At 46.5% G+C, this 15,883-nt stretch overlaps 1 protein-coding gene across 1 annotated transcript in view; it reads right to left on the reverse strand.

Annotated features, from left to right (window-relative positions):
• The window catches only part of LOC141191612 (uncharacterized), a gene marked incomplete at its 5' end in the record, with an annotated part of 35,854 nt that extends 20,337 nt beyond the window's left edge, over window positions 1-15,517 (reverse strand). The window contains 6 exons of the mRNA XM_073661536.1: window positions 10,272-11,331; window positions 14,386-14,476; window positions 14,674-14,771; window positions 14,855-14,978; window positions 15,053-15,232; window positions 15,362-15,517. Of these exons, the coding sequence (XP_073517637.1) occupies window positions 10,272-11,331; window positions 14,386-14,476; window positions 14,674-14,771; window positions 14,855-14,978; window positions 15,053-15,232; window positions 15,362-15,517 (1,709 nt within the window). The remainder of the gene's footprint in view (window positions 1-10,271; window positions 11,332-14,385; window positions 14,477-14,673; window positions 14,772-14,854; window positions 14,979-15,052; window positions 15,233-15,361) is intronic.
• Between the last annotated feature and the right edge of the window lie 366 nt (window positions 15,518-15,883).

Genomic DNA, 15,883 nt, shown 5'->3' on the forward strand with positions numbered 1-15,883 from the left:
TTATCCCTCTGAGGACGCATGTGAGTGCTTCCCATTTAAATGGTAAGGCAGTTTCATCATGCTCATATATTTGAAGGAGTCTATAGTCTCAAGAAGGTCTGAGACACAGAGTGAGTCTTTCAGCAGATTATCATTTAGGTTCCAACATCTGAAGCCTTGGTGGAGTCCGGCATAGTCAGATTACAATACACAGGAGCATGATCTGACCATACAGTAGTTCCTACCCGAGATGTAGGTTGCCATGTAGGCAAGTGATGGCTAATTAAGAAAAAGACTATATGGCTATGCATATTGTGTAAAGGAGAACAATAGGTATAATCCTTTACGTCTGGATGTAGTATCCTCCATACATCGACCAGTTGAGACCAAAGCACAATTAGCAAAGCTTTTGTTTGTGTTTAAGATTGGTGACACCAGCCCTGGGACGCGTCTAAAGAAGGATCCAAGACAAAATTAAAGTCACCTCCAATGATGATAAGGTCCTCCGCAAAATATTTTAGTTTGTTTAAGTAATGACGACATGTCTTAATTTGGTCACAATTAGGGAGATAGAAGTTTGCCAAAGTCAAAATTTTGGAGTAGACGGAGATCTTAACAAACACATACCTCCTCTCCGTGTCAGACAGTGTTTCTACAATAGTATGCATCAGTGATCTGTGGCGGCCTATACTCAGCACCTTAGACTTCAAAACTGCATTTTTCTGGGACGCCAAGATGAATAATATCTATTAATAATCTGAGGTACAGTATATGATCCCCTCTAAAGTGTGACTCCTGAAGAAAGAGAAAATGTACGTGCTGTTTATGCCTACGATAAAACACTTGAGCTCCTTTCTCTGGAACATTAAGTCCTCTGACATTCAATGAGCAAGTTTTGAGTTGTGCCATATTATATGAAAAAAAGGAGGAATGGAAGAGAGAAAGATTAAAAGAGGAAGTATAGACGGTAGATAGTAACGTCTACCTCTCAGTGTCTAAGAAGTATAGATTATGAATATATCAAAACAGTAGGAAATTGCGAAACAAGCAGATCCCAATGCAAGTCCCTAACTGGGGGTTGTCTTTACAGACGTAAGTCAAACTTTCAGTTCTAGGATTCCTATTAGGTGGAACCATGGAATATAAAGCAAGTAATGTAATACAGCCTGATATTACAGTAGTATCATGTGAACTCAAATTATATGCCGGTCTAAGATCTTATATGAACTTAGACATTCTATATAGTGGAAGAGTGGCACCTAATGCTCTATTTAGATATATCTAATTATATGCTTAAAGAAATAAGTAAGCATCTGCAAACTGTCTCTCATCAGGGAAGACCAGATTCATTTCAGGAGCTCATATGATTAGCAGGTTCCTTTCCCATCTGGCTGCATCACCATCAAGTTCCTGATCCATTGAACACCTTCTGTGAAGTGCTGGAACTGTCAGTGGCAATGGTGGAGCAGGTGGCCAGTCAGATATATGGATTCTGGGAATGTCCAGGACATCACAAATACGTCTCATGTTGCTTGGATCTTTGAAAATATACAGGTGGAATGGGTACCCCCAGGAGTACATCAGGCCATTTTTCCGGATGGCATCAAGTAGTGGTTTCAATACCCTTCTTTTAGCAAGTGTCATTCAGGATAGATACAGTACAGACCAAAAGTTTGGATACACCTTCTCATTTAAAGATTTTTCTGTATTTTCATGACTATGAAAATTGTACATTCACACTGAAGGCATCAAAACTATGAATTAACACATGTGGAATTATATACTTAACAAAAAAGTGTGAAACAACTGAAAATATGTCTTATATTCTAGGTTCTTCAAAGTAGCCACCTTTTGCTTTGATGACTGCTTTGTACACTTTTGGCATTCTCTTGATGGGCTTCAAGAAGTAGTCACCGGAAATGGTCTTCCAACAATCTTGAAGGAGTTCCCAGAGATGCTTAGCACTTGTTGGCCCTTTTGCCTTCACTCTGCGGTCCAGTTCACCCCAAACCATCTCGATTGGGTTCAGGTCTGGTGACTATGGAGGCCAGGTCATCTGGCGTAGCACCCCATCACTCTGCTTGTTGGTCTAATAGCCCTTACACAGCCTGGAGGTGTGTTTGGGGTCATTGTCCTGTTGAAAAATAAATGATGGTCCAACTAAACACAAACCGGATGGAATAGCATGCCGCTGCAAGATGCTGCGGTTGCCATGCTGGTTCAGTATGCCTTCAATTTTGAATAAATCTCCAAGAGTGTCACCATCAAAGCACCCCCACACCATCACACCTCCTCCATGCTTCACGGTGGGAACCAAGCATGTAGAGTCCATCCGTTCACCTTTTCTGCGTTGCCCAAAACAAGGTGGTTGGAACCAAAGATCTCAAATTTGGACTCATCAGACCAAAGCCCAGATTTCCACTGGTCTAATGTCTATTCCTTGTGTTCTTTAACCAAAACAAGTCTCTTCTGCTTGTTGCCTGTCCTTAGCAGTGGTTTCCTAGCAGCTATTTTACCATGAAGGCCTGCTGCACAAAGTCTCCTCTTAACAATTGTAGAGATGTGTTTGCTGCTAGAACTCTGTGTGGCATTGACCTGGTCTCTAATCTGAGCTGCTGTTAACCTGCGATTTCTGAGGCTGGTGACTTGGATAAACTTATCCTCAGAAGCAGAGGTGACTCTTGGTCTTCCGTTCCTGGGGCGGTTCTCATGTGAGCCAGTTTCTTTGTAGCACTTGATGGTTTTTGCAACTGCACTTGGGGACACTTTCAAAGTTTGCCTAATTTTTCGGACTGACTGACCTTCATTTCTTAAAGTAATGATGGCCACTCGTTTTTCTTTACTTAGAATTTGTATTATGGCAAGAAAAAAGCAGCTAACAGTCTATTCAGTAGGACTATCAGCTGTGTATCCACCTGACTTCTGTACAACACAACTGATGGTCCCAACCCCATTTATAAGGTAAGAAATTTCACTTATTAAACCTGACAGGGCACACCTGTGAAGTGAAAACCATTTCCGGTGACTACATCTTGAAGCTCATCAAGAGAATGCCAAGAGTATGCAAAGCAGTCATCAAAGCAAAAGGTGGCTACTTTGAAGAACCTAGAATATAAGACATATTTTCAGTTGTTTCACAATTTTTTGTTAAGTATATAATTCCATATGTGTTAATTCATAGTTTTGATGCCTTCAGTGTGAATGTACAATTTTCATAGTCATGAAAATGTAGAAAAATCTTTAAATGAGAAGGTGTGTCCAAACTTTTCATCTGTACTGTATGAGAGCACTTACATGCGTTTTCCATTGAAATCACCAGGACCCAACTCCTCTGCTTTCCTCACAATGGCCTCTTTTACATTGAAAAAATTGTATACGACAGATAATGTCCCTTGGACGCTCAGGATCTGGGCCATGATTGCCTATTGCCCAGTGCGCCTTATAAATCTCCACCTCCTTATCAATAGGATCACCAAGGATATTATTGAATAATGATCGTAGTGTTGGCATAATCACTTGTGCATTGATGCTTTCAGGTATACCCCTTATCCAGATATTATTGCCATTTTCTTGATCATCAACCATATTAAACAGATGGTTTATTTACTGGCTGTGAAGATCCAGTGTTAGTTTCTGAGCATTATGATGGCCTCTAACTTGGACGACATTATCCTCTAATCTCTGTAACTTGTCAGTAAGCTGTGACAGGATAGAAGCGAGGGGACGTATTTCAGTATTGTATGTGGTCTCCAGCCTCTGAATATATTGCTCCATATCTTCTTTAGTAGGGATAGACGCAATCTGATATACAAATGCAAATGATATAAAAATGCAAAGTACTACGTCTTGGCAATAAAAATGAAAAAAGCATATACAGAATGGGAGGTATAGAGCTAAGCAACAGTACATGTGAAAAAGACTTAGGTATACTAATAGATCATAGGCTGAACAGGAGTCAACAGTGTGATGCAGCAGCAAAAAAGGCAAATACAATTCTGGGATGTATTAACAGAAGCATACAGTCTAGATCACGTGAAGTCATTATCGCACTTTACTCCTCTTTGGTCAGACCTCATCTGGAATACTGTGTTCAGTTTTGGGTACCATATTTTAAAAAAGACATTGACAAACTGGAGCAAGTTCAGAGAAGAGCGACCAGAATGGTGACCGGTCTGCAAACCATGTCCTATGAGGAACGGTTATAGTGTAGCACCCTGAGGATTCGGCTGCTACAGGGGTATTACACCTCAAGCCAGAGGTGTGGTATTCCACTCCCGGGTAAGGATGGAGTGTGGGACTGAGCTCAGTAGGCTGCATGCACTACATACATCCCATTTCCGGGGGACAGAACTACGGTACTCCCACCAGTATATGTGCAGGTACGACAGCGTCTGTCCCTGGCTGGAGTGGGAGGGGGGTGGAACATCCCAGTAGTGTAGGGGCAGATAGGGGGAGTAGTCTGGGTAAAGCTAGGAGCTCATTGGGTGCTAGTCACCTGGGCTCACACATAGAGGGAGTATATATGGTGGGCACCATCTTAGGACAGGGTCTGTTCAGCCTGGAGGAGTGGAGAGAGGAGCTCAGCCAGAGAGGGCTGAGGGGGAGCTGTGGCTCCGTCTGGGCCCAGCTCCAGAGCTAGGCCTGAAGCAGAGAGGAGAGAGGAGGAAGAGGAGAAACACGAAGAAAGGCCCAGAGACGCAAGCATAGAGGGAACCCTGAGATCCCACGAGTGAACTAAAACGGGTGAAGGGTTGGCAGAGAAGGGTACCGGATCCCAAACTGGTGGAGGTCAATCATCCTTAGCCAGGAACCGGAGGTCGTGGTCAAGCTTTGGCACGACCCCTTGCCACATCCACCAGGAAGGCACGCCACATAGGGTCAGGAAAGCCAGAGAGAGGTTTTGCCCCATAAGGCCCGAGGAAGCCGGACATAGGTGGGTCCCTGGTGAGGACGGCCAGTAGGAAGGAAGAGAGGGGAGCTCTGGACCACGCTCTGGAATCGCCTGGGAGTTGGCCGAGTCCCTGACCTGGTGGACGCAGCACGGCTCGGGTGGTCCTACTGTGCACAAGGATCTGATAAAGAACTGTGAGTAAAGCTTTTGAAACTGCACTACCAGACTCCGTGTTTCGTCGTCGCACCTGCACCACCAGTACTGGGACATCCGCACCATCACCCCCATCATCAACTCTACAATAGCTGCCCTGAGGCAATACTCCTCCCGTGGGGAGTCATCCCATCTTCAGCTGCACAAACAACACCAGCCTCAGCGGTCTGCCCTGCAGCGGCGGTTTCATAACCGCAATCCACGGGTGGCGTAGTCGAACATTCTAACATCTACTGCTAAATACTGCCACTCAGTTTGACTCCCTGGGCACGGACCGGGTCACCGCCACGAGACTACTACCCCTATCTGATCCGTCTCCGGGTAAGCCCCCGTGCACGCGATGCCGCACGACTCAGGCCCAGGGGCGCGTCAACATTGGCGTAGTCGGCAGGATTACGTGCCCGCAACCGACGGGTACTGCGTGCCTGAAGAAAAGTTCACATTTACCGTAAAAAGGAGTCTCCCGCCAATTCCGGAGGGTCCCCGCCATCGGACGCCATCTCGGATCGCTTCCCGCCGTTTGCCCGCCATCTGCAGCCTTTTCCCGCCATCCACGGAGTTTCCCGCCATAAGGAGACGATTCCCGCCATCTGAGACGATTTCCCGCCCTGACAGAGCGGACTCCATTATGGGCGTGCCAGAGGATGGCAAAAGACCACCTCCCATCGTGGGCCAGGTCCAAGAATGGCGCCAAAAGCGGAAACCGCCCCCACCAGCAGAGACTGCAATGATAGAGATGTCCATCAGCGTGAGGGGGCTGCCCTTGGAACTGACTGTCACCAAGTTGCCCCGGGACCACCCTCAATGGGGGCGGATAGGGAACAAAAGAGAGAAGATGGGAGCAGCTTGGAGGAGTCTGGAGGAGCCGGAGATGGAGGGAGAGGCAGGCAGCACCGACCCTGTGGTCAGGAGCCTGATGCAAGCCACCACCCCACAAGACCTGGTGGAGATCCTGGCACAGCTCCCCCGAGACCGGGAGCGTGCACAGACCGCGCTGGAGGGCCTCGCACGGAGGATGGCCCAGGTGCAGCGAGAAACGCTGATGGAGTGGAGCAGGGAGATGGCCCAGCAGGCTGGAACCCGCCAGCGGAGCACACCACCCGCAACGAGGAGCACGCCTGCCCCTGAAGAGGATGCAGAAGGGACGGAGGCCGGAGACGACGCCGCAGAGGGAGCTGAAGAGACGGAGGCAAGTAAAGGGGACGTTACTACCCCGAGCCCAGGCACCGTAAGCCTACCCCCGCTCCCCGTCGCAGAGCCCGAAGTCCCACTGATCGTGCCCGTTGCCGCACCGCTACCGCTCCAGACTAGGCCCCAAGCAGGAGCCGCGACCACGCCCCCTGTGACGTCACGCGCCTCAACCCTGAGCGCGGCCAAGCAGGAGACGCCACCGGCCTGGTCGCAAGGCCGAGCGCCCCCGGGCGCCGCCGTCTTCACGGTGCCCTTTACCTTCAGGGTACCCCAAGCCTGGTCGCAAGGCCTAGTGATCCCGGGCGCCGCTGCCACCACCGCGCCCTCAACTTCCACTGTGCCGCACCTGGGTGAAGACTTGTTTGCCCAGCACACTTGCCCGGATGGGCAGCCCTTTGCGTGGCCACCGGAGTACTACCATCCCCGACTCCGGAAAGAAAGACCCCTGGATGAGCCCCTAATCCCGGTTCCGGCGCCCGTCAAGATGACCCCGCTCTCGTTAGAGGAGGCGCAGTTTGAGTGGGACCCCGCAGGAGGAGACCTCATCGGGTTCACTCAAGAGACCCGGGCGGCTGCAACTGAGCGTGCGGAGTGCTGCCGCCAGCAGTTGGAAGTCTTTGAGCGAGAACGGAGAGACGGGTCCGCGAGGAGCGGCTGCAAGTAAAGAGTGCAGAACAAAAGAGCCGGACCCGAAGGAACCCCCGTGCAGCCCACGGTCCCCGTGCCACCGGGACTGTAATCAAATTCCAACTGCAGCACGGTTGGGGCTTCATCAGAGATCATCCCACCCCCGGCGACGTCTTCGTGACCAGAAGAGATGTCGAGTCCCACCTACCGGAGGGACACAGAGGTCGTGACCTTTACCTGGGTGATGAGGTCACCTTCACCCGGCACCAATGTGCCAAAGGACCCTATGCCCTTCATGTACACCGACTGACAGAGAAAGAGCTGAGGTGTCAGGAGGAGCAAGAGGACCCGGACGGGTCTGAAGGGTACACGGAGGAAGGAGCTGGAGGACGTCGCCACTGATGTACAGTAGGAGCACTGTAAATAGTTACCCGTGAAGGTACAATAACTGTTACCATTATAGTCCCCGTTGGGACCAGTGAACTGTTCCAGTGTGTCCCATCTCCCCACAGGCTGAGGACTGTGAGCAGCCATCCCTTTTTCCCCACTGGCCGAGGACTGAGAGCGGCCATATCCCTTGTAAATAGTTGCGCTTCCTAAAGTGCCCCCTACCAGTTTTATTGGAAAATGTTTTTTTTTCTACCAGAGACTGTGTCACTTACCTGGTCACAATTTGCACAAGTGGCCAGAGGTCAAAAATGTTTTATATGAAAAGTTTTATTATGATGAAAGAGTTAATATTATTTTATGATGTGTCCGTAACATTTTAAAAGAGAAGTACCTCCCATAAAGGGATGATTGAAGGTTACTGTTTATATATTTTATATGTAGTGCACTTTAAAAAAGCTTGTATGTTTTATGTTTTTGCTCTTTTACAGCCCGAGGACGTGCTGTGATTTACCAGGGGGGAATGTAGCACCCTGAGGATTCGGCTGCTACAGGGGTATTACACCTCAAGCCAGAGGTGTGGTATTCCACTCCCGGGTAAGGATGGAGTGTGGGACTGAGCTCAGTAGGCTGCATGCACTACATACATCCCATTTCCGGGGGACAGAACTACGGTACTCCCACCAGTATATGTGCAGGTACGACAGCGTCTGTCCCTGGCTGGAGTGGGAGGGGGGTGGAACATCCCAGTAGTGTAGGGGCAGATAGGGGGAATAGTCTGGGTAAAGCTAGGAGCTCATTGGGTGCTAGTCACCTGGGCTCACACATAGAGGGAGTATATATGGTGGGCACCATCTTAGGACAGGGTCTGTTCAGCCTGGAGGAGTGGAGAGAGGAGTTCAGCCAGAGAGGGCTGAGGGGGAGCTGTGGCTCCGTCTGGGCCCAGCTCCAGAGCTAGGCCTGAAGCAGAGAGGAGAGAGGAGGAAGAGGAGAAACACGAAGAAAGGCCCAGAGACGCAAGCATAGAGGGAACCCTGAGATCCCACGAGTGAACTAAAACGGGTGAAGGGTTGGCAGAGAAGGGTACCGGATCCCAAACTGGTGGAGGTCAATCATCCTTAGCCAGGAACCGGAGGTCGTGGTCAAGCTTTGGCACGACCCCTTGCCACATCCACCAGGAAGGCACGCCACATAGGGTCAGGAAAGCCAGAGAGAGGTTTTGCCCCATAAGGCCCGAGGAAGCCGGACATAGGTGGGTCCCTGGTGAGGACGGCCAGTAGGAAGGAAGAGATGGGAGCTCTGGACCACGCTCTGGAATCGCCTGGGAGTTGGCCGAGTCCCTGACCTGGTGGACGCAGCACGGCTCGGGTGGTCCTACTGTGCACAAGGATCTGATAAAGAACTGTGAGTAAAGCTTTTGAAACTGCACTACCAGACTCCGTGTTTCGTCGTCGCACCTGCACCACCAGTACTGGGACATCCGCACCATCACCCCCATCATCAACTCTACAATAGCTGCCCTGAGGCAATACTCCTCCCGTGGGGAGTCATCCCATCTTCAGCTGCACAAACAACACCAGCCTCAGCGGTCTGCCCTGCAGCGGCGGTTTCATAACCGCAATCCACGGGTGGCGTAGTCGAACATTCTAACATCTACTGCTAAATACTGCCACTCAGTTTGACTCCCTGGGCACGGACCGGGTCACCGCCACGAGACTACTACCCCTATCTGATCCGGCTCCGGGTAAGCCCCCGTGCGCGCGATGCCGCACGACTCAGGCCCAGGGGCGCGTCAACATGATTTGGGAATGTTTAGCTTGTAAAAAAGAAGACTGAGAGGAGACTTAATAGCTGTCTACAAATATCTCAAGGGCTGTCACATTGTAGAAGGATCATCTTTATTCTCATTTGCACAAGGAAAGACTAGAAGCAATGGGATGAAACTGAATGGGAGGAGACACAGATTAGATATTAGAAAAAACTTTTTGACAGTTAGGGTGATCAATGAGTGGAACAGGCTGCCACAAGAGGTGGTGAGTTCTCCTTCAATGGACGTCTTCAAACAGAGGCTGAACAGACATCTGTCTGAGATGATTTAGAGTATCCGGCTTTGAGCAGGGGGTTGGACCAGATGACCCAGGAGGTCCCTTCCAATTCTACCATTCTATGAAATAAGTTATGTTGTTCCCCATATCAGAATAACCTGTGGCTGGGGGGTAAATGTCCCTGTGAAGCAAGCACTGCTCAATCTGTGGGCTTCGGTGAGAGTAGAGGGAGATTTGTGGAGCTGTTTTCTTGTGGGGCCTACATTAAGAGAGAAGTTGGCGCAGGACTTACAGGCTGGAGCTGTCTGACATCATGATGGTTAAGACTGCTTCTTTTTCCACGCTGAGGTGAACGCTGAGGTGAGGCAGTAATAGCTCCAGAGCAGGAAGATAAGACCTTCCATAAGAAACGCTGCATACCAGACATGCTGACAGAGGTGGAGGACCTCAGATTAACCTCTGATCTGGTCTTTCTTTCCCATATCGAAAGTCATGTTTGAGGGTGTAAATTGCTTATAATTCCCCCAAGAACACGGTCTGAAGAGAGTGCGTTCAGTGTGTGCATTCTCTTGGTGCTATGTCCAGGCCATGTCCTTCCTGTTGATGTACAATACATCTGAAGGTGGCGTTGATTGGCAGCAGGATTGTGTGATGTAACAGCCTTACGGAAACGCAAGTTGTGACACCAATGGAATGGCGCCAGAACAGTAAGTGCGTATGAGTGTTTTTATTTTAACAAGGCCAAACATGAGGAATTAGAAGGAGTTGTCCTAGTAGTGGACAACCCCTTTATGAAGATACAATTTTCGGTTAAAAATGTAAAAGGCTTCTCCCCTGTGTGATTTCTATGAAGTTTGTTAAGAGTTGATTTCCGTGTAAAACATTTCCCACATTAAGAACATGAAAATGGCTTCTCGTCTGTGTGAGTTCTCTGGTGCTTAACCAAATCTGATTTATCTTTAAAGCATTTCCCACATTCTGAACAGGAAAAAGGCTTCTCCCCTGTGTGAGTTCTCCGGTGATTAACCAAATCTGATTTCTGGATAAAACATTTCCCACATTCTGAACAGGAAAAAGGCTTCTCCCCTGTGTGAGTTCTGTTGTGCTTAACCAAAACTGATTTCCGGCTAAAACATTTTCCACATTCTGAACAGGAAAAAGGCTTTTCCCCTGTGTGAGTTCTGTTGTGCTTAACCAAATATGTTTTCCGGCTAAAACATTTTCCACATTCTAAACAGGAAAAAGGCTTCTCCCATGTGTGAATTCTCTGGTGTATAACCAAATATGTTTTCCGGCTAAAACATTTTCCACATTCTGAACAGGAAAAGGGCTTCTCCCCTGTGTGAGTTCTCTTGTGCTTAACCAAACCTGATTTCTGGCTAAAACATTTTCCACATTCCGAACAGGAAAAAGGCTTCTCCCCTGTGTGAGTCCTCTGGTGATTAACCAAATCTGATTTCTGGCTAAAACATTTCCCACATTCTGAACAGCAAAAAGGCTTCTCCCCTGTGTGAGTTCTCTGATATTTGATTAAACTTGATTTGTCTGTAAAACATTTTCCACTTTCTGAACAAGAAAATGGCTTCTCCTCTGTGTGACTTCTCTGGTGATTAACCAGATTTGATTTCTGGTTAAAAAATTTCCCACACTTGAAACAAAAAAATCTATTCTCTGCTGTGTGAATGCTTTGATGTTTAAGAAAAGAAGTTTCAAGGGAAAAACTATTTCCATATTCTGAACATGAAAATGGCTTCTTTGTTTTAGGAGCAGTTTGTTTTTTAATGCTTATTTTGTGACTTTGATTTTCCTTATTAGTCGGTAATGAATCAGAAGACAGGACCTGTTTCAAAGGATCAGATGACAAATCTTTGCTGTGAAGGGATGATGGTAAATCTGGAGTAATGACATTCACTTCAATTGTATCTTGTGTGATCTCAAGATCATCTGTTTTAAAAACTGAAGATGTCAGCTGTCCCTCTGATCTCCTGGTGCAGTCATCTGTCAAGAATAAAACCAATTATTATTTATGAATAACATATCCTTAAAATTTATATTGTTGAATATTTCTAATTAAACTCTACGTAAAAATGTACTTTATGTAAAAGTATCATTATCTACCAAGAAAACATATCACAGAAAAAATCAGCCTTACCAACACCAAATCAGATAACAAATGCATTAGCATTTTAGTGTTGGTTGGGTGTACTGGGGTGTCTGTCCATGTGGGGTGCACTTATATAGCGCTGGGCAGCCTTCCTGATGTAATAGTATGGGCATCATCACTATCCTAAGCCAGACACTGTGCATCAAACCTACCTGTGAGTGGCGTCCTATGCAAGCTTCTTCTGTGTGCATCTTTAATACTAGGCAACCACCCCCTGCATGAATTTGTAGGTTTGTGAGTGGTTGCTCCACCAGTATTTTGCACCTGCGTTGCCCCCCCCCCCTTTATCATGGGGGTCTGCTGCATCCTGCTAGTGCATTTGTTATATGATTTGGTGTTGGTAAGGCTGTATCTTTTTCTGTGATTTTTTTTAATTTTGCCCTATGTTAGCCATCATTATTCACCAAGACAATAACAGTTCACAGTCTAATAGAAAACCTCATAGCATGAACCAGTGGAGCGTAGTGTTCAACTGTTAATTCTGCCTCCCAAATGTGGAATAAAAAGCCACCAAACAATGTTATGTAGGCAAAAATAATATTAATAAAAACTTCTACTCATCTCACAAAAAACAAGTCCCCACTCAGGTCCATCATCTGTCAATGGAAAACCAGAGGTTTCCACATTATTAGTGGCTCAAAGGCTTTTGAAAAGCAACATGGCTTCCATAAACCAATCCAGCAATATCCACTCTCCCAAAGTCAAATCTCCCCCTTACTTCTGAGCCTTGCAGTGTCCTCAAACCACATTTAGCCTCCATGTATTCGGCATTACTATAGTGAGAAGAACCCAATTAATTGATGGTGTGTGTCTCCTGGAGCACAATCTGGGCACAATGTGTTGGGTAATGAAATTATATATTTGTAATTTTCACTCTCCAACATCCACTGCGTGCTAATTTCCGGAAAGTGCCTGTGGAGTCAAAATAGTCACTACTCCTATAGATTATTTCACTGAGGGTTATAATTTCCAAAATGGTGTCACTTTATGGGGATTTCTACTGCTCTGGTTTTCTGCAATTTGGTCACATTAGGGCTTCTGCAAATGGTGGGTCCCATCTCCTCTGGGATCTGCTCCTGCGACGTCTGCTTCTCTCACCAGGAGCCGCCTTATTCATCCTGCAGGCGGCGCTGGTGATGGAGGAGACGTCAGAACCAGAAGCTCTGGGCGGCGCAGGCTCTGTCCAGCCACTAAGATTAGGGTGCCTGGGACCAGTAGCACCATCCAGTCTGGCAGTATGGGTGTGTGTGCTGTCCAGCTGGAGTAATCTGCTCCTTGTTTCAGCCAACTGGAAAGCACCGCACCCTACTAAAGCTGGAAGCATATTGCCGGAAGCTGCCAGATCCAGCCTTGTTCTCCTCTGGTTCAGTCCTCTGTGCTCAGCTCCCGGCTTGTGTATTTGTTTCCTGTTGTGACCTCGGCCCGTTTACGGACTACTCTTGTGTGATTTTATATTTTCTCTGACCTCCTGGTTCTGACCTGGCTATCTGACTATTCTTCTTGCCAGCTCACACCACAGAACATTAGGTTACACTGTGGCCCAAGCTTAGGGGGGTCTCTGTCTAAGTCCAAATCCATGTAGAGGGGTTAAAGGATGATGAGCAAGGCAAACCCTGGGATCTGGAAAATGGAGTAGATAGTGCCAAGCCTGTTTGTGGTAGCAATCTTTTGAGCTGCCAGGTGACAACGAATAGTGTCCCCAATACATTGTGTCTGCACACTATCCCAGCAAAATCTGCATTCAAATAGCTAAATGGCGCTCCTGCCTTTCTTAACCTGCCATGTGCCCAGACAGTAGTGTATAACCGTATATAGGGTATTGTCAGATTCAAGAGAAGATGGAATATAATTTGTAAGGTCCATTTGTTTCCTATTATCCTTTGTGAAGAATTCCAAAGTTATCACCACATAAAGTGACACATGTCAGATTTGAAAAATGGGCTCAGATAGGAACACAAAACAGGCTGCAGGAAGGGGTTAAATCAGAGTATTTTGGGCACTAACTACTATAGTCAAAACTGTGAGTACAGACCATAACACATCTACTGAAATGATCAAACTCAACAGTCTTCATCAGTAAGTAGTGAGTAACTAGTGGTGAAACCTCTCTGGGGTAATTACAGTTTGGGGCTCGGTGGCTCTTGGCAATCTAAACTATCGTAAGGGACAATATTTTCTATCAGATGAATTTCAAGAAGAAATATTAGACGTTCAAAGGGAACTTTTTATAATACTGCAGAGATGAGGCATCTTAAATTTAGCTTAGAGATATATCATGGCACAGGTGTAATGTTTTTTTTTGCTTAGTTTATCACAATCCTGTTTGAAGTTAGTTGGTTTTAAAAGAAATTGGTAAGTCGGGATAAAGGGAAACTCTGTTGTTATTGTACAGAAATTCACACTTGGCCTCACTGCACATTAAATGTTGTCGATCATAAAAGTGAAGTTTGGCCAGAAAGACTGGACCTGGTCTTGTAGGGACCATATGAGCACATTCAGCAGCACAGAAGGGAGAGAAGGTAGATTCATCCAATAAGATATCAGGGTTCTAGGAAGCCAACAGCATCATTACCCTCCGCTTTCTCTTACAGTCCCATCATAATATTTTTTTCAAGTGATTTTCTGGCTTTGTGGTTTACAGATCTGGGCAGGTAGCGTCTCCTAATCACAGGGGGTAGGTGGATCCTCCTGGTTGTAAGTTCTATGGAAAAGGGTTTCAATGCCCAAAATCATTTGAACAGTTTTGGGTGGAAGAGAATGTTGTGGTCTAGAGGCAAAATGGCGATCACACGATTGTGATAAGGCCGGACTACACCACCGATAAAGCAGCCACAGCCGGTGACTGAGAAGAATCTGTGACTTCTCTGCATTTAGTGGTTACTACTCACCTGGGTAGTCATATGTAGGAATCTCCTCTTTACACCGCTCATAACCCCTTACATATGCCTCTATAGTATTAATATGGGTGAGATCTTCACCCTGAAACAAATATTGTAAAAGTCACAAACAGATGAGAAGTCACATCTATGATCAGCTCTAATCCTGCCATCTCCACTGTTCTCATTACACAAGTAGAAAACATATAAAACTGGTGGATAAAACAAGACTGAACACAAGACCTTCACAGCCGTCTACACATCATAGGGGAGATCTCATGACACCTTCTCTCCATCTACCTGATGATCCTGAGGAACATTGGGATCTTCTTGTTTACAGTCCTGTGGAAGAAGAGGACGGGGACATCTCTCTGGTGTTGTCCTGTTACTGGATAGATCTGGAAGAAACACATACAGGGACTGAATTTATTCTTTACATACAGATAATTATGGGCCGTGTGTATTTAGTCCTGTCTATTACCTGGTGATGTGAGGGGATGGGGAACCTCCATCATGACGTCTTTGTACAAATCTTTGTGTCCTTCTAAATACTCCCACTCCTCCATGGAGAAATAGACAGCGACATCCTGACATCTTATAGGAACCTGACACACACAATGATACCGTCATCCCCCCGATCCTTTCATAGCGTTACAGTATAATGTCCCAGCAGTGTCACCTCTCCAGTCAGCAGCTCAATCATCTTGTAGGTGAGTTCTAGGATCTTCTGGTCATTGATGTCCTCATGTATGAAGGGGTGAGATGGAGGTCCTGTGATTGAGCTCAGGGGTCTTTCCCATCCCTCAGACACATGGACCTGACAGCGCTCACTAGAGGTCTTCTTCACTACTATGTAATCCTGGTTATGGAAAGACATATAAATAAATCTCACTACAGACATTTCCAGAGTCCTCACCTCTCCAGTTCTGTTCATCTGTTATTCCCATAGATAAGAATGACGTAATGTGAGGTCATTGGAATCTCTCACCTCTCCAGTAAGACGGAAGAGGATCTCTAGGGTGAGGTGTAATATCCTCTCCGCCATCTTGTCTCTATCCATATCTGTCTTTGATGGGTCCATAAGGAAAATTCTCTTAAATAGAAGATCTTCACTGAGAGGATCTGATATTGTGTAATAATACAATTACTGGAGATAATAAGGGGAAACATATGAGGAGATATATTATTTTACAGTATTTAGTTTCCTGCTTTACATCTAGTAATAAAACCTATATATTTTAGGCCACATACAACAAGCAGTTTCTTCCTTGGAGTCTGTAGCTGAACAAGTTTCTCATAGACTCATCTTCCATAAAGCTAATTCTCATCTCATTTACCGACACTGGAATCGGCATTAGCAATACTGCAGGAGATATTCATTACACGTGACATGAGAAATAACTACTTCATGAGGAGGACGACGACGACATCTTCAACTACGATTCTACAAACATATTTAGCCAGAGTTCTTCACTGACTACATCTCCTCCGGCCGTCTATATGAATGTTT

This window comes from Phyllobates terribilis, unplaced genomic scaffold (genome assembly GCF_046119375.1).
Source record: "Phyllobates terribilis strain yellow unplaced genomic scaffold, ASM4611937v1 Scaffold_49__1_contigs__length_9717188, whole genome shotgun sequence".
In the NCBI taxonomy this organism is placed as follows: domain Eukaryota; kingdom Metazoa; phylum Chordata; class Amphibia; order Anura; family Dendrobatidae; genus Phyllobates; species Phyllobates terribilis.